The sequence below is a fragment of the Haliaeetus albicilla genome, chromosome 9 (assembly GCF_947461875.1).
Source record: "Haliaeetus albicilla chromosome 9, bHalAlb1.1, whole genome shotgun sequence".
NCBI lineage: Eukaryota > Metazoa > Chordata > Aves > Accipitriformes > Accipitridae > Haliaeetus > Haliaeetus albicilla.
Window position 1 is genome coordinate 8,163,243 of NC_091491.1, and position 24,795 is coordinate 8,188,037.

At 39.8% G+C, this 24,795-nt stretch overlaps 1 protein-coding gene across 11 annotated transcripts in view; it reads right to left on the reverse strand.

The window, feature by feature from the left end:
• CUX1 (cut like homeobox 1) overlaps positions 1-24,795 on the reverse strand; it is a 283,317-nt gene that overhangs the window by 62,324 nt on the left and 196,198 nt on the right. For 2 of the 11 annotated variants that reach the window (XM_069791423.1, XM_069791422.1), the window contains exons 12-20: positions 20,831-20,889; positions 15,850-15,898; positions 14,718-14,814; positions 12,957-13,322; positions 11,889-11,954; positions 10,435-10,536; positions 7,394-8,220; positions 5,786-5,951; positions 5,076-5,132 (exon numbers count right to left, since the gene is read on the reverse strand). In XM_069791423.1, coding sequence (XP_069647524.1) covers positions 5,076-5,132; positions 5,786-5,951; positions 7,394-8,220; positions 10,435-10,536; positions 11,889-11,954; positions 12,957-13,322; positions 14,718-14,814; positions 15,850-15,898; positions 20,831-20,889 — 1,789 coding nt within the window. Of the gene's footprint in view, positions 1-5,075; positions 5,133-5,785; positions 5,952-7,393; positions 8,221-10,434; positions 10,537-11,888; positions 11,955-12,956; positions 13,629-14,717; positions 14,815-15,849; positions 15,899-20,830; positions 20,890-24,795 lie in introns of all 11 variants that reach the window. The other 9 variants (XM_069791419.1, XM_069791417.1, XM_069791421.1 and 6 more) reach the window with 7 other exon arrangements.

Below are 24,795 nucleotides of genomic sequence, written 5' to 3' on the forward strand. Positions count from 1 at the left end.
GTATTAATATGAAAAGTGTGTTGGTGCTTTGTCATTGTAATTCAGCCACAAGGAGTATCTGCCTAGAAACCAGTGTTCACTCTATGATTATATATTTTACTTTAGCACTTTTATAACAGTAAAGCTATGACCACAATGAGGATGGAGTCATCTTCCACAAGTTTAATCACTGGGTGGTTCAATGGACAGGAAAGAATACAACTAGGACAGGAATTTCTCTACAAATACCAACTACTTGCAAAGCATTGCTGATGGACAAAGGACTACGGCCACGCAAGACAGCCTAGGGAGGACAGACCTAGGCAGGAGGCAGAAATGACCAGATGATGGCTAGCAATGATAGCCAATGTTATATTAAGAATGAACTTGAAACACTGACTTCACGCTGCATTCCCAGGTCCCAGTAAGGTGCCTTGACAGCGATTCTCCCAGCTTTATTGATACCAGAAAGGCTGCCAGGAAGGTTTTCATGGTCCAAATGTCAGGGAAATGGCACAGAATATGATCACACACATTACAGACAGACTACAACAGCTGCCCTTATGAGGAGCCAACTGATATCCTATGGTTTGAAATGAAGACAGCCACGGCCAACTGCTTCAGAGCCGCAATCTCAAGCCACACAGAAAGAATGTGGAAACTTCACCAGTATGCACCAGTGTGCTTCAGGGTTAGCATGAAGGTAACTGTTTGGCTGACTTAGTTGTTCAGCTCCAAACTTTAAAAAGGCATTTGCACCTAGCACAAAAGGAGACAACCTTCTTGACCAAATGCAAAGACTCAAAAATTGGTCCTCAAACATACACCATCTATGCAAAGAATTCTTGCAGTCCAACTACTCAGCTATTAAAAGCCATGGGATCTCCCTTCTCTTCCATTTTATAGACTACATGAACCACAGACATTCCATGTCATACAATTTTATTAACCCAGAATGCCAGCAAATGAATGCAAACCCACCTCTCTCTTCTTTTTGATTCAACAACAAAAAATAGCTCAGATTTGGGAAGACCTGTCAGCATCACTAGACTGATCCCTTGTCTGATCTCAAGGTACTAAGGATTCAGCTCTCCATGTGCTAATTCCAATCATGCTCTGGAGTACCATCTTGGACAGCTCTGCCCGTCCAAAACAAAACAGTACAATGAAAGAAATAATCATGAACCATGGCGAAATGGCGGGGGGGGTGTGTGTGTGTGTGTGTAAGAGCATCTCCATTGCCACCATGTGGCCAGTGAGCTCCTCCTGTAAGCCCATCAGGATGGTAATCCTGAATATGGATTGCAAGCCTGAAATACACTCTCTCCCCACCTTGTTTCTTTCAGAGTAGTCAATGTGACAGCATCCTTCTGTTATTAGGTAAATGGGAAGATCTACCCAGTACATAGTTAACTACCTGCCCACTCAGCAGCTTCAGTACTGAAAAATATTACAGGAATATATATTACATAAATAAAAATATAATGGATACTTGGGTTTGTCATCATTCCACAACATGTCTGTTAATATTATAACTATAGTAAACCATAGATTGCATTCTGATTTTTTTTCTGGTTTTCTTTCCCAAGGGATGATAAGAAGTAATCTCCCTGTTGTTACAAATGTTTTATTTTGAAAATAAAGCTTTTATGCATATTTTAGTTGATCTAAATACAGTAGATCTTGGGTTTTTAAATCACCAGATAATATGCAATTATCTCAAGCTAGATTCTGATTTTGAAACAAGCTCTAATTAGCTCCCCATTTTATGCTGCTATAATCCTTTCTTCAACTCCCATGAGTGTTACTATTGCTAAGCAGCATGAGGTTAGGAATGATGGATGATACCCAGAAAGGAAGACAAACAAAAGGGAAATTCAAAATCCCCTGAGATCACCCGCAGCTGTATCGGCAAATGAAGATTTCCACATTAGGTCATAAGACGACCCTTACAGAAACACATACCAAAAAGGCACGTCTTTTTCCCACTGAGTATTTGCAAGTCTTTAATGTAGTATATAGAGAGTATATGTCCTTCACAGAGGATAAATACGAAAGTGAATAAAAATTCAGCTTTCCTGGGAGTAGCTATGAAATCAACAGCACCAAAAGAGAAACTTTGTCTTAATGTCATATAGATGCTCAGTAAAGACATAAGACCCCAAAATAAAACAAACTAATAAGAGCTATATACAGTACAAGTATTTAGAAAAATATCCAAGCACATAAACCTTCTTCTGGCACATGGCTACTGTCTAAACCCAACCCAGCTCTGATCATCAGTAATGCAACTAAATAAGGGCCAAATTCATCATGAAAAAATGCTGATGCAGTTGGGTGACACTAATTCAACTTTTTTTTCCATGTGATTTGGTCCGTGCTTTTGACACATAAATCATTAAAAAGGCAGATTTACCCAAGGGCATTAGAGCATTTAGGTGGAAAGAAATACACAGAAAAAAATGTTAGAAAAGGCACAGTGATACTATTTTTGACCACCTAGGGTACAGACACCATTTTTGTGTAAAATACATTCACTGAAACTTGCACAAACTCATGAAAGCCTTGATGAAAGGTCACAGGCAGAAAATAGAGATATATATCTGGTTGTAATTTTGGTACAGACTGTGTTTTTTTCAAAATTAATAAATACAGCTTTCAAAGAAGAAAAACAAGTCTGGCTTCCCTTTGCTTTCTCAAAATATATATACATGATGCTTATCCATTCATTCCCACATATAAAAGACTGATGGGTTCATCTGTCCACGTGTGACAATGGAAAATTACCGGACAAAAGAACAGATTTTCATGAATGAGGTGTTAATCAAAACCTTATGATCTAGAAGTGTAACTAACTGGGTCAGAAATCCAGAAAATCTTGCTGGTTTGATAGAATACTGCCAAACGGTAATGAAAATACTCACAGCTAATAAAAGTTTGAGACGTTACTATGCATGTTGACACTCTGTACACTGAAGACCTTCTTGGCAAAGCACTCAGGAGCCACTGAATGTATTAGTTTAATTTTGCTTCTTTCCCTTCATGCATTCAACAAGTTCCAAGCCAATTATATTACATGGAAAAGGCTCCAGACCTTTTCTCGTTTCAAAATTATTCTGATTAATTTCTGTTTTAAAATTACAAGTGTGCAACCTTTTCTGCCTTGATTTTCCTGGGAAATGTCTCGGAAGACCAGAAAATTGGAGCTGTCTCTTTTTTTCCTGCCCTGGAGTGAAGGATCTTTCACAAATGCATAATTATTATTACCTTTTCCAAACTGTTTGCTGCGTTTTTAATTACAGAACAGCTGCTAATAAAAGAAAATTACTAAACTGCCCTTCCTCATTCAAGTAACTTCGTTTCTCTCTTTTGTTCTGCGTGGCATCACAACCTTCCTTATTCCTTTATACGGAGAAAGGCACCAAGAAAAGAACGTTTTGTACAACAATTTTATTTTTAATCATTGGAAAGGAGGAAGAAAAGGGCACAATCCCATTTTCTCATTTGTAAGTCTGCTTTAAGGAAAGAAGGAGGGTGATCATCAATAATATGATTTTATTAGCTGATAGGAACGTGTTGCCTCACAAAATATTAGCTCAAGGGCAGGAACTGACAAACGAGATTGGGAGTGTGGGAGGGGAGCAAAATATCACTGCAGCAAAACTGAACTTCCTGAAGGAAATCACTTTCAGCTACCAGCGATCCTCACGGGAATCCGTAAGGTGGTCGGATTTTAATACTACGGGCTTGTCTTTCAATCTTTTATAATTACAGTTAGTCATAAATATGATGATTAGCAATAACAATGCAGCCTTTTCCCAGCTCCTCTGATTTCAAATTCCTCTTAAAATGGCTACAATTAATTACTCATATTTTCCATGCTGTCTTAGGCGTTTATAACTGTAACAGTTACTCTTGCATAGTACTGATGCTACAAAAAAGTACTCAATGGCACACTTTTAACGAACAGCAGTGTATAAAACGTCGCAGGAAATTTCCATGTTCACTAAATGCTTGGCTATAAGTAACAATAGCCCTATGATTGCAAATAATTTTTTCCCATTTTGGTTTTGTTTTCATGGTTTGTTTTTACCAGGGGCTTTTTTTTTTTTGCTTTTATCTATTTATTTTCCACTGTTGCTCTTAAGAAAAACGTGGACTGAATATCATCACGGATTCTCTTCTAGTAAAATCTTTTAGAATGCAAACTAGTTTCCCAGTAGAGAGAAAAAGCAGTTTGGTTGGGGTATTCAGAATAAACCCAGCAAGCTCCAGAAAAAAAAGTGTTTCAGAGTGCAGAAAGGTGGAAGAAGATCACAACCCATCCTTCTCTGTATCCTGAAATGCAGTAATTCTCCAATACAGGGCACCAGCTAGCAGGGCACAAGTATTTTTCTAGAGTACAAACCAGCCCAAGTGGTTTACGTCAGTTAAACATATCATTGGTAAAAAGTCTGTGTGGGTAGAGTCTGGTATCTAACAGCAGGAACACAGCTGTTCTGTTCCAGCCTCCTTCCTATACTGTGGCCATCTTATAAAACCTTTAGCAAGTCACTTCTCTTTGACAGTCATCTTTGCTGCATCTGCTTTTTTGCAAACAGAAAGGGGAGAGAGAAAAAAAGTCAGCTTGGAATATTTAACAAAGCTTGAAAAAGAAAGACATAATGTGGTCTTTTCCCCACCTTCAAATTAACAAAGCAGATTTTGTGCAAATGAAAGTGGCAAAAAAATATGCCAGTGAGTAAGGCAGCTGGAGTATGTAGATCACATTACAAACGAAAGGCTTGTTTTACAGCCATTGTCACATGTCAAGTTGATAAGCTGAACTATGGTAAAAAAAACAACCCTACAGAGCCAATGATCTCCAAGATCAGACAGAGTCTCTTTACCTAATATATGCAGCTAAATATGTGTACTCCCTACATCTGCCATAGCAACAAGGAGAGAACGAGGAATTAACTGCATTAATAAAAAAATTGAAGGGACTCCTGTATGATACAACAAAACGCGAGAAACCTCTTGGCATCAAAGCAAAAGAAATGTAACAAAAGCACAGAGAATTATTTCAGAGCAAATCATTGAAACCAGCTGATTACCTGAGCTTGCACATCCCTGCTGTAGGGAATCCTGTAATGATGTCACAGAGTGAAGGACTAGATAAGAGAGGAGAGGAAAATCAGGGAACAATAAAAGGAGATGCCAAACCACAAACTAAACAGTAAGCAGGCTCAACAAATAGCAAACTGCTGATCTCGGCAAGGGCACGCTGCTCATTTAAGTCAGTGGCATTATAAGGGTACAACCGAGGCCAAACTCTAGTCTGGCCTTTCTGTATCAATAGGTATTAGGATAAGAGAGAGCCACAATAAAAGCGTAATTGCAACACAGCATTCCCCCTTTAAAGCTTAGTTCTTCTAGCTCACCTCCTGAGAAAGCAATCGATATTCTCCTAGGAACAATAAAAATCCCCTATGCAACCCTAGAAAACAGCACACAAGATTTTCCAGCTCTTTGGCCAACATTTTTTGAATTACGTATCATATTCATGCCTAGATAATATCATCCTAATTAGGAACTTGATAACTGCTGCTTATCAATTACGCATAAACGAGTGCTTCGTTCGTAAACATTCCCAGCACATCCGCCTAGGGACCGGCTGGGCTGTGAGGGTGGATGCTGCCACTTCCAGTAATGCCTGGACTAGCACCGGGTGCAAGTCTCACTTATTGCAAATTTAAAAAAAAAAAAAAAAAAAAAAGAGTTTTCCTCCTCCTCAACTCAAACAACATAGTGGAATTTTAATTACCTTGTCCTTGTTGCTGCCCTTGTGCAGGCAGGACACACTGTCCCAGCTCACCATTCAACCAGAGCTGCATACGAATAAATGGTTCTCGGCCTTTTTGGGTCAATTTACTCCATGGCTTTGGCCTGGAGAGCATGTCACTGACACTTCCTTGGGACAGCCCCAATACCTGAAGTGAAGCAACCAAGAACGGCACGTTAACACATTTGATGTGGAAGGGGGGTAATTTAAGTCACTTCGGTTTCCTTTACTGCTGTACCGCTCAAGTCGGTTTTATATGGACAATTAGTAAAACTGAAAAATGACATCTGTAGGTAATTAATTGATGGAAACGCTTTTCTCCTGCCGTGGTTTCCTTCTGGAGCATAAGTTTTTTCCTGCAGGAACAGAGCGGCAGCACAAACGGCAGAAGGATGGTGCGAGATTTGCATGCTTTTCATATTTTGTGTCAAATAGTTTCATCAGTTCTAACAGGAAAAACACAGAGTCCAGGCACACACAGGCAGTTAAAACAGGAAATGATTGGCATGTATTTTGTTCTCAAACAAAAATAATTGGGACTTTTGAGACTAGGCCTATATTTGGTTGATTTTTTTTTTTGATATGAATTATAACGATGTGTGTTTTTACCTGTAGCAGTGGCTGCTCCACGTAAGTAAATATTTAAGAATACAGCCGACTGCAGCAAAGGGGGAATTTCAGATGGGCAGAATGCAATTACTTGCCTGGAATTCAGCACAGGTACAGGGGTTAAAAATCCAACTTAATGAAAGCTGCCACGGGATCTTTAATGACCCCAAGAGGTCAGGCTTTTCATTTTACATCTTAGTGAAAAGGTAATAGTGCGATGCCAGCTCCTATTATACTATTATATTGATTCAGTTCTTTATAGGAAGAAGGAACACCCCATGTCCACCATTTCTTATAGCTTGGGAGGTGTTTTCTGGTGGTTGGGGACCCCTCCAAAATCCCATGTGTTCCATGCTTAGGGCCCACAACGTGGGAACTTCAGAAAGCCTTATCGTGCATCGCATATCTGTAATCAAACATTACTTAAAAACATCTCAAAGCACACTAAGATACCAAGCACTAGGTGTAAGAAATGACTGTGAATTCTTGACTTCAGACTAAGGAGAGGTAGGGGATTTTCTGTGTGTTTGTTTAAATACCCTTGTGCACATTTCCAAATATTAAAAAAAAGGAAAAATGCTCTTGTGTTCATAATCTTCACTTATAACAAATTTAAGACTCTCCAGTCATGACAATGGTATTACTCAAATATTCCATGAATTCATTACATTAAGCATGAAATATTGAGTCTCAATAACGTTTGCTTCAGCTTTCAACGTTTCTAAACTGGGGGGCCCCATTTCTAATTACGAGTGGCTGAAGCCAATCTTTGTATAAAAACCTATGCAATTCACAAAATACAGGAAAACGAATACTTTCCTGTGTGAGCTTATTTTTTAAATATTTAACATCTGAAGAAAGAACATTTTTCCGTAAGACATACGTGGCATTACCCCTCCGTTAAACTGAGCTCCGTACCAACGTAAGGAGCAGAACGCGCATTCACAATACTGGCGTAACAAGAGATAACCAGTTCTTTACCTTTTCCCCAAAGATCCTTTGGCAGATGCCATTCTTTGCTAGCTTTTCTTTGACCTGCCGCGTTAGCTCTATCGTATCCACTTCCTGGTACATATAAATCTCATACTGCTCGGGTGTCAGTGGAGGAACTGAAGGTTTGGATGGCTTTGACAAAGACACGATAGGGGATGAAGGGAGGGGGCTATTTTGTGGTGTCTCACTGCGACTCGCCCCAGTCATGCTCAATTCAGAACTCTGGGAGTACGGAGATTCAGCGTTTGGCCACTCTTTCCAATACTCTGAAGATGATGGTCCTTGGAGCTGGCTACGATCTGGCCTAGTCTGATTGCTGACCTTTTCTTTTCCACCACTGGCTTCCTCAACTTTTATATCTTCGGGAAGAGCTGCATTTCTTCTCTCGTGCTGCACAGTATTCCACCAATGGTCCTTCCAAGCACCACCACGTCCCAACTCATTTTTAACATGCCTCAACATACCCTGGGCAGAATCACTTATTCCATGAAGCTCTAAAACAGGTGCCTCCTGAGGCTCCTTTTTGAGCCCAGAGAGGTTCTGCAATGCAGAGATACTGGAATCAGTGACAGATGAATGTTTCTTCAGGGATATGGCCAAAGGAGAATAGCTGGAAACCGAAGACATTGCAGGTGTAGATACTAGTTTGGGGGACAGGATAGAAATGTCAGCTTGAGATAAAGGTGGTGTTTTTAAGGCAGGTTCAAGGGCAGCCTGCTGTGCCTCCATTTCGCGTCGGGCTTGTTGCAGAATGGATCGAATAGCATCATCAGAATTGCCACTGCTAGATGCAGAAGGCGGCTGAGCCGGCTCAGCTATGAAAAACAACCAAAAGACTAAATGCAACACAGGAATATGCTTTATATTCAACACGTGCTACTGTAAATACTTCCCTGTCAGAAAAAGGGCTGCAATACATTTCTGGATGGGAGGGAGGAATTTTCACTAAGCAAAGATTTGCACTTTTCAAAATAAGGTAAGATTTCCAAAGTTCTTCACTGGAAAATTTTTATACTTGCCAAAGTGCTGGACATTTGCACACACAGACTCAACTGCAGAAGTCTAGTACTACTTGCATGTTCTCCACCATTGTAAAAATTTTCAAATAAATGCCTTTGAAAATCAAGCCTTCACCTCTTCCTCCCCCACCCCAAGTGGTCAATAACATTTTATAGTTCTATTTACAAAGTTATTCAACCTTTCACTTCTATCTCCACAAATGAATCGTAACGCACACTCGAAACTGAACACAGCTGCATTCACCTGGACATACTATTAATACCCTCTTACAATATAAATATAGTGAGTCCTTTTATCTCCAAAAATATAACACACAAATTACAACAAAGCAAGAACTTTAGTAAGAGACTTCATTATTTCATTTGACAAGCTAAATAATGCTCCTGCTTCCTGTTTTCTTGTTCCATGGTCCCAACCACTGAAATAAACAGCTCTATAAAAATCAGGCTGATGCCTGGCCATCACTCTCTGCCTTATCCGAAGCCCTAGAATGGAGCCATGGGCACTTGCAGAAGAGGTAACACCTAAATGCAATATTTCAGGGGTGAACCAGGACTCGTGTGGCTGTGCTGCAGCAGTCAGGGATGAGCAGAGACTGGAATGTGGGTGTAGAATTATCTCTGCAGAGCCAGGAGGTTTTTGCAATGGCATCTGTTTCCATTTAAGTTAGTCTCCACTGAAGTCCACAGTGCTTGAAAACCAGTTCCTCTGAAAGCTACTCTACAAAGAATGGGGAAAGTGAAGCACTAGATAGTAACAGGGAACCCGTACGCTGCAAGAAGTGGCCTCAAAGTGAAATAAGATTCGAAACATGCTGCGTATTATTCTAGTAATATTATGTCTCATCTGAATACATTTCCGAATTTGCCTCTCTACGTTCCTTCCTGTCACACACTATAAAATACATGAAAAGCCAAGAAATGGGAAAAAAGGCAGTGGGACCATCTCTTCTGTTTTATCTACTGGTTTCATAGGGAGTTTTGAGGCTGAATTAATGTTTGAAAGGAAGTCTGAGATTCTCAGATGAAACATGCTACTGAACAACATGCTTGCAGTTTCCTACACACAGCCCACATTTTTCTCTATGTAATCATTACTTGTATAAACCCATATTATTGAAATCATACATTAACTATTCTTTTCTATTTTGCCATGAGATTAGTTTAGTTTTCATTTAAAGGACAACTATCCCAAACTGTAAATCAGTATTTACTTTAAAAAATGAAACAGAAGTAATGCACAGTACTCTATACTTCAGCATCAGCCCTTTAGCAGTACTGGAAAGTTGGGAGGGCTATGAACCAGACAGAAATGTTAACTACATGACAGCATACAATGAGAAATTAAACTTATCTCGGGCTGAGATGTTAAACTAATGATGTTTTTGGGAAAGGAAATGCTTTTTGGATTTGCCAGTTCATTCACTGAATACATTCTGTAACCAAAAATGAAGTCATATAAAAGTTAGAACTGAGTTTGCCTATATTATAATTGCAGTACATGATGTCCACAGTACGATGGTACTATGTGACTGGTAATTGCTGGCTAGATCATGACCTTCACCCCAACAAATCCATTCCGTTCCCTCTCCCATGCAGTTGTGTCCCTGGGGCCTGAGTTAGATAGAAGAGAAGAGAAAGCACAAGCCATTCCCTCTCCAAGGAGCAAACTGCTAGAAGAAAGGATTTTGTAGGTTTGTCCTGCAGAGTGACTGCCTGCAGGTCTGGAGCGTTGCAAAGAAGGCAGAGCTGTGCACGTGGGGCAGAGCAGAGCGGGCAGAGCGCTGAGCAGAGACGCTGCCAAGCTGTGACACATGTAACCTTAACTTGGGATGTCTTATAGACAGAAACAACTCCACTAAATAAAAATAATAATAATAATAATAAAAAAAAGCTCTTCAAACCTAGATTCAAGGCTTTAAGAATATAATTAACTGACCAGAAAGCTCATGGTAATTGTTTTAATTAAATTCTGAAATAAAAGGAGCTAGAGAGAAAATTAGACTGTACCTGTTTTCTGTACTTGCAGCTCCCTTTTGGCTTGTTCGAGAATGGATTTGATGGCTTCATCAGAGCCAGTCTCCGTGGTTCGGATTCTTGTGGTTATATTACCTGAAGAGGAAAACAAAACTAATGACACCGGGAAAACTTTTATTTGTTTGGTTGTTTTTTTTTTAACACAGACAGCATATACTGATACTCCGCCAGCATGACCTGACGAAAAGTTTACATAGGACCTTTACTAACATTTACAACACCAAGTACTTAACATAATAAAAGACAAATATCCTCATTGTGCAAAAGCCTGCCCGCTAGCTGCACTAGAATGATGAGAACACTGACACCATCAGAGGAAGAACTAGGTGGTCATATATTCCTTTTCCAGGATAACATATATAGGTCTATTTTTTCCCTTTTCTTTTTTTTTGGAAGGGGAGAGGAAACAGAAGGGAAAAGAACCAGAGGTGAATGGAAGAAAGCTAAAAACATAAGATCAGGAAACCTTAAAAATTGCATCAGCTGCTAGGCGAAGTAGGATGAGTATACATTCAGCCCAAAACAGAATTAAAAAGTAACTAGATAAAAATAATTTTTAACTTTCTAGAGGTTAATACATTAAGAGAAACAGTCATTTAAACACAGATACCATTTGAAGTACTCTCCAGCTAAGAGCTATTACTTGGTGGTTTGATTTTGTTTCAGTTTATTTAACCACTAAGGGGAAGAAAAGGAGGGAAAACTATGACTGCGAATGTTATTGTACTTAACTGCATTTTTCATTATGAGATTATCATTTGTAAGTGAGCAAGATAATTTCTGACTGGAGTAAAAATATCTACAGAGTTTCACAGGGCACCTGTTTTTGGTTTTTCTTTTTCTTCTTGCCTTGCTAAAAGAAAAATTCTGCGACTAATGTATAACAAAGAAAAACGTTCATACTTCCTGTTCTGTGATAATTTATTGGATCTGATGTTCACTTATGTTGTTGTCTTTTTCATATACCATACTGAAGTATCATACTAATTTAACAGCATATTAAAGTGTATTTGTCAACATAAGCCCCATGAGAAGAAAGAAGTAAATCTAGAGCAGAAGCAGTATGCAATCGATGTTGTAATTGTGCAACCTTCTGCCTCCAAAATCACAAAAATAGCAAAGAGAGCATTTCAATAGATCTGATGATTTTATAAAGTCACTTCTATCACTTATTTCTTTTTATCTGCGTACACAGCGAGGTTGGGAGTGGAAAAAGTATCCAAACAGGGTTACGTTAGTACAGCAGCAGCAGAATTAGAAAAAGCAAAGTGTTCGTCTAACCCATGGTTTGTTTTATACTTACTGTCTGTTTTTCTATCAGATTCCAGGCCAGAATCAAACTGCACAGTTTTAAGGAAACACACAGCTAAAGCACACTCCACTTCCTAGGTATTGACTGCAAAGAAAAACACCTGCCTGTGACGTACCTTCAGACCCATTTCTTCGTTTCGGTACTTCCTGAAATAGTCTGTTCAGGTTCTGGCCTGGATTCTCTGTTGAAAAACAAGTTTGGTAAGAACAAAACAATCAGGGGATGGTTGCTCTGACATCATGGGCTGTGTGACATGAGAAGCTAGCAACCTGTCTCTGAATGCGAGGGTTCGAGCTGTCCTCGCCCCCTCAAGCCTTTGTCTGAGCACTGGAGGAGCTGGCTACTTTGGAAGAAGCAAGGCTGGCTGATTTGTTAATAAAGATTACAGCTACGTTCGGAAAGGAGATTAGACAGATATAAATAAATGTCTAGAGATACCAAAAATGAAGAGGTTAAAGATGGGCAGATAATCCCCTCAAGTACAATCATCAAAAGGAAGAACAGATTATAAATCTAACAGTGTGCGCTTTCAATTAAACAAAATCTAGGAAAACCCTGCCTGTCCTTTCCAGTATTTCTTGACTGTAAACAACTTACTTTTCAGTTTCTCTAAATGTAAATCTCAGTCTTTGCTTAAGATGAATCACAATGAAATGCATGTTATTTCTTAAAACCACTGCCTTAAATATGCAAAGCTGCTTTAAATTAGGATTGTTTTTTAATTACTCATCTCATGCATCACCTATGATATTTTGTCAAAACACTCTGGGGGGAAAAAAAAAAAAAATCACACAAGACACAACAAGAGTCTGGTCTCAATAAACAACCCCAAATAAAAATTTTCAAGTATTTCTGAGGGCTGATACCCTTAGTAGCTGCTGACCCTTTTCACTCAGTATTTGGCTCTGACATGGAGCTATTGGGAAGTGAGGGATGTAAGTGTCCCTGCTACTTGCTCCTGCTGACAAACACAAGTCAGCGGCTAAAAAAAGCATAAGCAAAGATACTAACCTGCTCGAGTGCTGAAAAGCAGAGTTAAAAAGCTGTGCTTTCTGTACCTGACATCTGATTCGGGTGAAAACGGCAGCAACGCACGAACGGCCCCGTACAGGGACGCGTCCGATTTTTAACCTCTGTAACTAACAGGAAAACCGGGTGAGACCCTTGGCCGGCGAGCACTTACCTCTTTGTCTACCCTGGATGCTGCGAAGAGCCAAGATGTTCTGCTCGTCCGAGAGGAACTGCTTCATCTTATGAAATGGCTCCTTGCCTCTCACAGTCAGTTTATTCCATGGCTTTGGCCGGGCTAGTATCTCACTCACAGACCCTTGCGACAGTCCCAACACATAATGTCCAAATATCCGCTGTCCAATATTGTGCTTGATCAATTGCTCTTTCACCTGACGTGCAATTTCAGCTGTGTCTATCTCCTCGCCTTCAGAGATGCTCCCAGCACTTTCTGACTGGCTGGGAGACGGGGCCATGCCATTTACGTCCGGACTTTGTTGTAATGGACTTTGGGAAGATATGGAGTTTGTGCTGTAAGGACCTGTTGAAAAAATCATGCTTGTGCTTCCTGCTTCCTGCATTGCCTTGGAGTAGAAGGACTGCATTAGCTGTCGCTGGAGGAGAGAGTTTAGTGCAAATTTTCCTGTGGAGGCCAGGGGTAAGCTGGGGCTCGCCAGGGATGAGCTGAAAAAGTCTTGACTTAAACCCGTTGGTGAGAACTGGTGTGTACCATTAGTATTGGAAGCCTGCTCCCCCGCGTTGCGGAGCAACTGAGAAGGAGGGGAGGCCGGCAAGGTTGCAGGACGCTGACTCTCAGGCTGGTCTTTCCCTTTTCTCCTGGCTGACCCTACAAGGAAGGTCAAACATAATGCATTATGGGGGATCAAAGAGGGAAAAACCAAGATAAAAAAATGCAAAGTTTGCCCCGCAAAGGGAAAAAGTGCAGATTTACAAGGGCCAATGAAGTGGCGGTGGGATTTTTGTTTTCGTTTTGGTTTTGGTTTGTTTTCGTTTGTTTTTTTCCATAATTGAAATTTTAATAAGCCAAACAAGGCCCCCAAAACAAACAACATGCATTTCATGTTTGCACCTTTCTTGTATGTTGCAGCCTGGAGAATCCCCCTTACAAACATTAAAACTAGAACAATTACATGAAGTGCAGTTATACATTTAAAATAAATGCAGTTACAGACAGCAAGTCTCTTTGTTGTCTCTCATTCAAGACATTACTCATTGGACCTGACTGAACCCAAATGCAGCAAACATTTACATTTTGGAACAAACCAATTTGAATAAAGGAATCACCATTAGGTGGATGCACCAAGATCACTCAGTTAAAGTCATAAAACGCTTCAGAATTCAGTAATCCCAGGGCCAGTGGCAACTTTTAACTTTCTTCCAGCTGCAAAAACCATAAGCATTCAAGTATCTGGAAATTCCATGACTTGCCATTTAAAAAATGTGCACACAAGATGTAAAAAGCCCACATTAGGAAAGCTAAACGCCAAACACACTTCACTAAAAAGAAAGTACTTTGTTTTTCCAAGCTGACCTGCTGGTAGTATATCTAAATGTATCAGACAGGAAGATTATTGTGTTCTACATGCAAACATTTTGCATAACATTGTGTGTGGGGGAAGAGACTTCTGGTGCCACAGATGATTTTGTTCTCAAAACGGAAGACAGCCTCAAATGCTACCGCTTGGTACATATTGTAATGCCTCTCTTTCCTAACCTTTAAAGACTCTCTGAGGTCTCCAAGTTTTATTTTATTATCCAGCCTATAAAACTGCAGAAATCAAATGTTACTTAGTGTTCTTGTTGCCTCTTAATCTTTCTGCCATGCATTAGCTCAGACATTCATCTCTCACTCAGCCCTCCCTCCCTTTACAAGACAGCAAACAAACCAGAATAGCCGAAAATCGTGTCAACCTACCACTCAGGTCACTATTTGTGATACGCAGCGTGGCGTTCTCAGACTGCAAGGAGCGGTTCTTCTCCAGCAGCAGCACCTCCAGCGGTTTAGATGCATCCTAAAGAAAATCAAAGTGGGAGGTTTGTTTCTAAAAGCATTTAGAGTCTCACTCAGGCACTGAAAAAGAATTTCAGAACTAAAAAACAAATGCTCATCTCTGCTATGAACGCAGCTAGGGAATTCACCATGCATATATTTGCAGGAATTACTCAGTGCTCCTACGTGAGCCATAGAAGAGATTCACTGTTTAGTTTTCATTGTAAATCATTCATCAATTCTGCATTATTTTGAAATGTGTAACGGAACATTTTCTTAATCCTATTTATTTTAAAATGGTACTGGCATGCTTTCAATATAAAAGCTGTAGACTTCTTTTAATCTGATTAAAATAGGAGTTAAGATTATATTATTTCTTCTAGGTCAACTGACACAAGTTAAGCATTTGCTTGAAATGCTGTGTTTCAGCATAAACAGTTTGTTAAAAAATAAATCAGTCACAGAAACCTGCCATTTACCTTCCACTAAATAGCTAACCCTTGATCATTAAAAACCATACTGAAAATTAATGCCAGTATATTGATATTCAGTTCAGATTTCAGAAGCAGGAATTTAATTCATAACCTTTAAACTGAAGAAAGATTAATTTGCTGGAATAGCAGAGCTTTCTCCTGTTTTCTCAGTACTCAAAGGTTTGTTTTCTTTTGTGAACATTATTTTCAAGGCTAACAAAGACTTAAAAATGCTAAAATCCTTGCTCAGCGTACTGTCAGTACAAGAAACATGCAAATCTCAGTGTAGCTGTACACCAGCTCTAGTATCTTTAAATGACTCAACTTCACAACATTATGGTTATCCACTCCAGCACAGCTGAAACGTCATTCTTTGTCCTTGACCACTTAAGAGAAATTAACAGGCAAAAAATGTTCAGTTCAGCTTTTTAAATAAGAAAACATCAGGAAAACAGTGATCAACCCATATGTCTCAACAGCAACAGGAAATTGTCCATGCCAACACCAACGAATTGTAAGACAAAAATTTTTGTTAATTAGCTGAACTGCTGAAGTAAGTAAGAAAACGAAAGTAGGTTCAGTACCTGCGCACCAGAGCTTTCAGATGGTGCAAACTCCATGGATTTCAATATACTGTGGAAGGCAGAAAAAAAAATTATTTTCTATTTCTTCTTTTCATAACAACCCCACTAATGAGCATTAACATTATCATTTCCTACTCTCCAGCAACACTACAAGTGATAACAACTTTCCTTGCAGTAACACAGTCTCATAATGAATATAGAATAACTATTCAAACTAGTTATTGGATAAGAAAATTTTCTCGAGCGTCATCTAAATCATTCCATATGCAATCCCACCAGGCCAGTTTAAAGCGTAAATTTAAAGGTTAATAAGGATATAACATTTTAAGCTGTCAGAAGTGATATAAATTTATCTGTGAAGCTTGAAGGGAATGAGAAAGTTGTAGCACAGCAACAAAGCAGGGGAATCACCACCACAGTTACAGTACTTTATATAATATACAGCAGCTCACATAGCAAGGAAAATATGCACAAATAATCTTCCCGACCAAGACACTACAGGCTAAAAGGCAGTTTTTCATTTTAATAACCTCCTAGTTCTATGGCAAAGGGAAGACAAAATGGCACAATATTTCTTAAGAAATTTGAAAGATCCAAATATTTATAAGTACATTAAGAGAAGAATCTGATAGTCTCATTGTCAATATTTTATATAAATACTGAGCAGTCAAAGGATGTCTCCCTTCAAAGTCTTTCAGTTAGAGTTGTGTTGTCTGGCAAATGAGAATCTTACAGGAATACAAACTTATTACTGTGCTTTGTCTTCTAAATTTTTTTAAATAGGCCTGCTGCAGGCAGGACGTTAACTTCCTCAGACTGAAGCAATAAATGATTCCAGCTTCTCATTGTACAAAGACGACATTCATTTGTTGAAGAAAAATACATGAACAGATACAGATAGCGTTTATACAGCATTTTTCATGTACAAAGCACCAGGAACTTTGTGAGGCAGGGAGAATATGTTTAATCATGTATTAAATGTGGAAACTGAGTCAAAAAAGGCAGAAGGCCAATATTAAGATATAGGAACTAGTTCTGGATGCCACTAGGACTCAGCCAGGCACCCAGCATCCACTAACTGCCTCAGACCATGTGGTGTCCAGCTCCTCTATAAACCTCTGTGCATTAATCCAGAATTAGATGTCCATTAAGTGACACTCTGGAAATCAGTGGTTTCACTGAGTCATTCAAGATCACTCTAAGTCATAGCAAATCCAAGGAAAAAAAAATCATTTTGAGACAGAAACCTCACGCATCTTGCATCTATGCATACTCACTGCATACAGCGTTAATTCTGACAGGCACTCCTACAAATCTAATAACTAATAAAGTCGCAAAATTCTGGCTGTCAGTATCATCATATGACATCGCTGGACGACACCTCTTGCTGGCAGAAACCGCTGTAAGGTAGAGCCGTTGTCCAATACACAAACACATAAAGTAATGCTGTTAAGACTGCTTTACGTGGGCACAACTGCTCACCCACGTGCAAAAGCTCTCCTCTTCTGCTATTAAAGGAGTCGTGTCAGTCAAGGAGAGAGGTTGTGCATTAACGGCTCGAGTTCTGAGAGATCCTGACATTATATTGACATTGCAGGTACGTTTACTCAGGTTGCTAATCACTGCTGAAAGCAAGTGTTTCTTGGGACACCTCTTCAGAGGCACAGCCCTGTCTACCAGGATTCCAAGGTGCTGGGGGAGATAAATATACAGTCTCATCTCGGGGAAACCCCAGCCACTGGTAGGTAACTGTTTTCATCCTCCCATGGATTCTGCAGGGTATGGCCTCTGAAAGGGCAACAGGTAGTAATGTATGTCCTCATGATGCCCCAATAAGGAGACCCATCTGAATTTAAAAAAACAATTTGTAACAGCAAATTATCATATGGCAAACTTCCCCTGGCAAGTCACAGGTGTTTCTCCCATTTCAATTCAGATCAGCAGTACACTTGCAGCGCAGGTCTCCCAATAGTCCCCACTTACCATAATTCAGTTTCCCATGCAGAGCAGTCCTGCAGCATACCAACCGCATTCCTTCTGGATGAGACTAAACCAAAAGAAGCTGCATGCTCTCGAAGGAGAGGGTGTGATGTGCTCTGACCACTACCGTGCTGCCTACAGAACCAGACTGAAACCAGCTGGAAGTGCAAAGTAAGCCTGAACGTATTTAGTGTGTGTATCGGGTTCTCGGCACCAAAAGTCTGGCTTTAAAGCCCTGATCCTGTTGTGCCCTCCACTTGCACAGGTTGCTCTACCAATGCATTTTGGTTCCGAGCACCTCTTGCCAGCTGGGACCTTCAGAAAGGATCCTGAACCTTGCAGCAGCTGCATTTTTCAGTGAGCTTGGAGAAGGCATGCGTATTCAAACCTTGGCTGGAAACTTACTGACCTCTGCCTACTTCGAGTAGATTCTTTGCTACCTGAAACAGCCTTCTGGCAATTTCACAGCTAATTTCCTATACGCTTAGAACCCAAAATATACTAAAAACCAGGCTGATGGTATCTGGAATTGCCCTTGGAGGAATATTCACTACAGCAGGTTCATTTTTCAAAAAAATGTAGAAGTTAAACATGTCAAAAATGACTCTCCAAATGTGTCACAAAAGAGACATTTTCCTCAGGAATATGAGGAAGCAAAATGTTTCCCCTTTGGATTCCAGGAATATCTTTGCCCATGAGATCTCAACTCAATCTGCTGCTCAAGATCAGTTATCTGCTTTTAAAAGGAATGATCTTGTGACTTGAATCTGCACATCTAAGATGACTTGAAAGATCTTACTCTAAAGCAAGGTGTGCATTGGGACAGCTCGACTTTCTGTTCGTATGATCCCAACTGCAAAGGCAGGACGGTTAGCACAGTCGTATTACTCGAGAGGGAACTGAAAGGACATACAGAGCTCTCAGATCTCAAAAATAGGTTTAAAAGCCATTTGGCACAAAAGCCAATGCAGAAAGCAAGGAATCCTCCCACCCCAGATCTTGACGTGGATCCAGTTAAGTTCCTCCAAGGTTAGAAGTTGGCTGATATCGAGATCCCTCAGCCTAGAATGCCTCTAACATTCTTGGGAGGATTAAGGAAAATACGTCAGTGCCAAAACAACTGAGAAGTTTATTCTCTTTCTTCCTGACTGACAAGATAATTTTTTTCTTGGTGCATTAGGCACATTACAAGCAGCTCATTTTTGTCAGTGTTTCAGGGCACAAAGGCAGGCATAGTAGGATTCAGTATGAGGGATACCAGATTTACAGCAATAGACTTTTCATAGTTTCACTTCAGATCAGACTGTCATTCTCAGGTGATGCACATCTTTTGGACCAGATGGGAGCAGAGAGGGTGGCATGACTGAGCTGCTGTGATGATGCAGCATTGCAACCATCTTCAGTGCTCTCACAGAGGGTCTTAATGCCTCCCACCATCCAGCAGGATGGTGTATGGACCCCAGGCCACCTTACAAGCTAGCTGGCTGTCCCTCCAAACTCAGCCTGCCCAGATAAAAATTGTTACCCACAAGTTAGGCGATATAAAAGCTATAACAGCCAGGAGAACAGAGTTAATTTATTGGCACCCAACAAGGGCCACTTCCAAGAGGTTCTCCCATCTATTTCACTGCAGGCTCATCTCGAAATAACAGGAACAGGCGGAAGCACCATATGAACACTCCTGTGTCATGGCTTCTCCTGGACCTCTTATCTGCCTTCCAACCCCTGCCCTCATGTAAGTCAGTGTTGTAAAAAAGAAAAAAAAAAAAAAAGGCATTACCACCAGGAATACAGGGATCTAAATAAGTTTCTTATCTAAAGTCAAGTCATTAAACCAGGTAGGATTTAAAACTCATTTGCTGTTTCGGCACATCCACATTTAGTAACTCATGTAGCAAATTGGAAGGTTGTGGCTTAATTCCCATTCACTACTTTACATATGAAGGCATAAACTGGCTGAAATCTGAAGCTGAGTTTCCTTAACTCAGGAGAGAACATGGACATATTTACCTGTATCACTAAAACGATGACACTTTTTCGAGACCAGTTAATATTCAAGTATAATGACCACAAAAATGGTCAACTCATTTCATCTGACTGAAACTATATACCTACATCAGGGTGTGCTGCAGCTGGCAGTGAACCAGAACCACAGCCAGCGTGGCTTGAATATAATAGCACCAGGGGCTGGGCAGTCACTGGGCTTGCAAAACCAAACCTGCTTTCCATATTCTCCAGGGACGTGTAAACAAAAGCACATGACTACCAGCCTCATCTGAAATACCTCATTAAACAAGGTAACATTTTTTCAGTCTTCTTAAAATACACACAAAAATGCCAGAATGATGAAAGAAGAGATGGAGTTTCTTGCAGTTATTTAAACCTTGACATTAAACATACTTCCAGTCAAAAAACTTCTCTTCTGAACCTGACAGCTTATCTTGTTATAGTTTAAAATGAGGCTCTTTTAAGTCTCTTAAAAACACCCCTTGAAATAGGAAGAGGCTGTTTGTGGCTTTAGTTTAAAACCACAATATATTAGCAAAAATATACAGTGAAACAAGTACAGCATTAAAATGGTAAGTGCTGAACACTGGCTGGCAAAGGCACAGAAAAGGTATTATGGCCAAAGGCCCTGCATTAAATTCTTGGTCCACATTACATTCAGCTGTTGGCTGGGATTTTTTAAAGAGTGTTCCACCTAAAATACCACAGATTTTCAAACTTTTTACCCTTGGTGAACGATAGTTTTAGCACCTTTTCTTCATGAACACTTGTATTATTTACTATTGTGATACTCTGCTGCAACAAAAAGGACTACTCTCAGTTACAGCAGTTGCACTGGTTCTGGATGCAATTTTTGCCAATACTCCCAATTTTCCTGCCTTTGTGGTTTTGCTGAATTCTGTATTGTACCAAGAACACAGATTTGTGGCTTCATTTAACAAGCATTGTTAACCCTAGAGTTTGTGAAAAAATTACGTAAGCATTTAATACTTACTTTAATTCTTTCTTAACCTCTTCATAATCAGCCTGTCCTTTCAGTTTTTCTTCCAGTTGCTTTAAAAGAAAGAACATGGATTTAATTATTTAGATTTTTTCTGCAGGCTTTCAAAATCATCTTTAAATTATTCCATATATACAGCAGTGCACAAGTGAGGGTTAATGACTCATACCCAATTTACATATATTAGAAAACAAACTATAACCAATTCAATGTAAACACAATTATACCTCACTCCTCCTTTGTTTACAGAGTGCCAAGCATTACAGAATTCAGTAGGTCCCAGTTCGGCTGTTTGCAATGTCACTGTCATGTGTTCAATAAAGAGATCAGGGAAGAAGGTATTAAAAATGCGGCAGCTGAAATTTTTACGAAACTGATAAATTGAGTAAACAAGCAGGATGCTTTGGCACATACTGTATTCTTAATACCACAGTTCTTGATAACCTTATCTACAGGAAAAAAAAAAGACTGAAGCTGTTGTTGACTGGAATGCCTTAGGCTTGTTAGACTTCTACAATGCCTCATGCCCAAACAAAACATTTGTACCAAGTCATTTCACAAGCATTGCGTATTGCAATAACTAATATGATTACACATCGGAGATGAAACATTGAGACCACCTCAGCAGGTCTTTTTGCTCAGGTCTACCTGACCTGGAGCAGTCTCAATGGCTTCTCTTCGGTGTGAAGATGCCACAAACATTGAAAAAGACCTCCTAACACAATCCGTAACGCAATGCCACACATTTGGACCTTACCCAAGAGCCCCTGCTCCCAACAACAGTGCTCATCACTGCGGGAAAAATGCTTCAGGAGGCCGATGCTGTTAACGTCACCTGCAGAAGCCACATTAATTTCTCACTAATAATTTCTTTGCTTAGTACAGGCACACCTGATCTAAGCAAAGAAAGAACAGAACTTACTGGCCTGCAACTTCCACGGGTAAGTTCAGGCTAGCTCTGCTTCACTTAGTTTTTGGTGTTAAAATTGGCACAGAATCCCAAAGGTCACAGGAAACAGAAATAACACAAGGGTGTACCACCCTCAAAGACAGAGCATCTACTTTGAAAAGGAAAGAAATATATGACATGAAAAAGAAAAACAGGGCTTTATGTCCAGGAGAGGCTGCCTTCAGCGGAGAAGTGAATTCAAGAAGATCCTACACTCACTCCTGGGCTGCTCATTGAATGCAGGAGGAAGGCAGGGAAGGGCTGCCGTGAACTTGGATAATTTTAGCAAACCTGTTTAAAATGCAGCCTCACAAAGCTCTGCACCAGCACAGTTATGGGTGCATGAGCAGCAGGGCTGGGACAGACAAACAATCAGAAGTGGGAACCTCAACTTCATGCTGTCTTCCCAAAGTAAGCCAGTGTGTAGGTATCACCCATCTCAAAGCCATCCAGTGGGTACAGGCAGCTATGCAATACAGCCCTCACAGATTAGTGACTCCATCATCTGAGCCACCTTAATAATTTAAATGAGGCTTCTTCAGATGACAATAGCAGCATGATGGGGCTTTGTTGGATTTCCAGCTGTTTTGCCATCTTCTAAAGGACTTCCTATCGTGCCCTTTCCAGCTTATGCATTGCTGACATTTCTGCCTTGCCATTAGTACGCACATTAAAAAGCAGTGACAAAGTGGACATCCATGTTATCAATATACAGCCCTCTTAAATTCCTGCTCCTGCTTTTTGATACCATAATCCACAATCCTTAGTCACTGCTGACAAGAGGCATCTCCTGGCAGTAATACATGGGCCCAGCTCTGGCAGCTGTTCAACAAGCAACTCTTAATGGATCACCACCACCGCTTGCTGCAGGAAAGCAGAAACTGTTGTTAAGTGTGGAATTTGCACTCTACGGGACGTTGATGAAACGAGCAGCTTTTTAAAAGGTCTTGTGTCTTAGCATCCTTAGCCATCAGTAACTTGTGCAGTCATTTGGATTGTGTTAAAAAGAAAAAAAACCCCAAGTCCACTTCAGCTAAAAGAGTTTTTTTCACCTGGAATAAATACAGGGCAAGTTTTAGTCATTTCTTCTGACATGTCCTGCCTTACCAAATTCCAGTTACTAACTGGAATTATAGGGAGTACTGACTGCTTTATATAGCAGACACAGCGCTGCATGTATTTTAGCCCTACTAAAAAAACGTATACTGACATAACCAGGAAAATCCTGGCTGATGTGACCAGGAAAATCCTACAAATATTAAAGATGTTTGAGGTTTTGATAACCTCCAACATGTGTTGAAATCTCATTATGCAAATGTACTACATAATCCCAGGGCCCAAGGTGTCACTTCAGTTCTCTTAAGTTTTAAGGAGGGCTACCTACAACATGCCACAGGTTTAAGCAGCATGTCAAGCTACAGCTCAACGCTGAGCAAAAGAGTTACTAGACTTTTTAACGCACCAGATCAGACTCAGTAAGACTGGAGAGGGATCTTTAAATGAAAGCAGTGAGCCAGAGAGCCGTTGGTACTGGGGAGGAGACTCAGCATCATGACTGACAGCTTCAAAACTCGACACAGGCAATGGGAGGACCCTGCTGAACACCACACACACTTTTCAGCTTTCTTTGGCCATGTCACTCTGCCGGCTGCTTCTAACTGCTTTTTGCTGCTCTATAGCTTAAAGCAAAGATACACTACAATTCATCTCTTCCTTAACTCTGACTCATAACATTTTTGGGTCTACAGCAGATTAGTTTTTACAGTGGGGATAGCTGGCTATTTACACTAGTCCTCAGTATAAAAAGTACTGGAATAAATTTAAACTAAACAATATCCTGGATTAATATGTTAGTTACTTACGCAAAGATACACTAAGAAAAAAGCCTTTTGTAGAAACAGATATAAAATACAGAAAAGCTAATGATTCCCATTTTAATGCAATCTATATTAAATGTAATTCTGTATAGGGATATGCTACACCCTGAAAGTACTTCTGGAAATTTTAGGTACAAAACACAGTTAGAAAAAAAGAAGGAAAAAACCCGATGTTGACAGAATGAAGCTGTTTTGGACTCTCGGGTACTTGTATGCTTTCTAGCAGTATGGCAACCAGCAATATTTTACTTTGAATTGTATAAAAAATACATACATCCATCATTCCCAAGTACCTAAACCAGAGATTGATGCCATGGAAAATCTGCACCTAAGTGTATACTTTACTAAACAATATAAACTAACAACTGAGAATGTAATGCCTGTATATAAGCAGACCATTTAGGCACCTGGCATCTTCCCAGTCAATGACTGTTTTAAAATGTATTAGTATGGTAATTGTCTCAAAGAACCCTGTAAAATGCACAGAACATGGTATAACAAAGGTTCAAGCTGTGAGACAATCTGGAGGAACTAATATCTTGCACTAAATATCAACCTGGTTAATTCAGACAAAATATATTCTAACGTCCTCCAACACACAAAAATGCAGAGAGCCAGAGGACAGAAGGAATGGACTGGTGGCATTTCTGCACAGTAACTTTGCAAATATTCCATGTTAAGGAATCGTATTGCATTTGTTGTATGAATGAACCCATGTTAAAGCATGCACAGATTGGGTCCCCTCTTATGTTATTTTAACAAAAAAATCATTACTGTATTATTAACTAAAGTGTCTTAGGTAAATAGCATGGGCTGTATTAAGGGGCTTAAAACATTTTAAAAAACCCATTAGATTAATGTCGTAGTTTAGTTTAGAGTGATAAACTAAAAAGCCCATATTTAATTAACTCAGATTATTTAATGTATCTCTTTGCTAACTAGCACTGTTGTATTTTAACTGCGTAGCATGGAAGCTCTAACTCCCAGCAACAAAGGGTTAATATAATTACAGTGAGAAAAGTCTTGTTACTAGAGGACATGTTTTGATTATTAGATCAGATGAAGATAAAGAAGCAATAATTTTGAAAGTATTTCTGTATTGTTTCATTAAGTCATAGGGTATTAAAGAATTC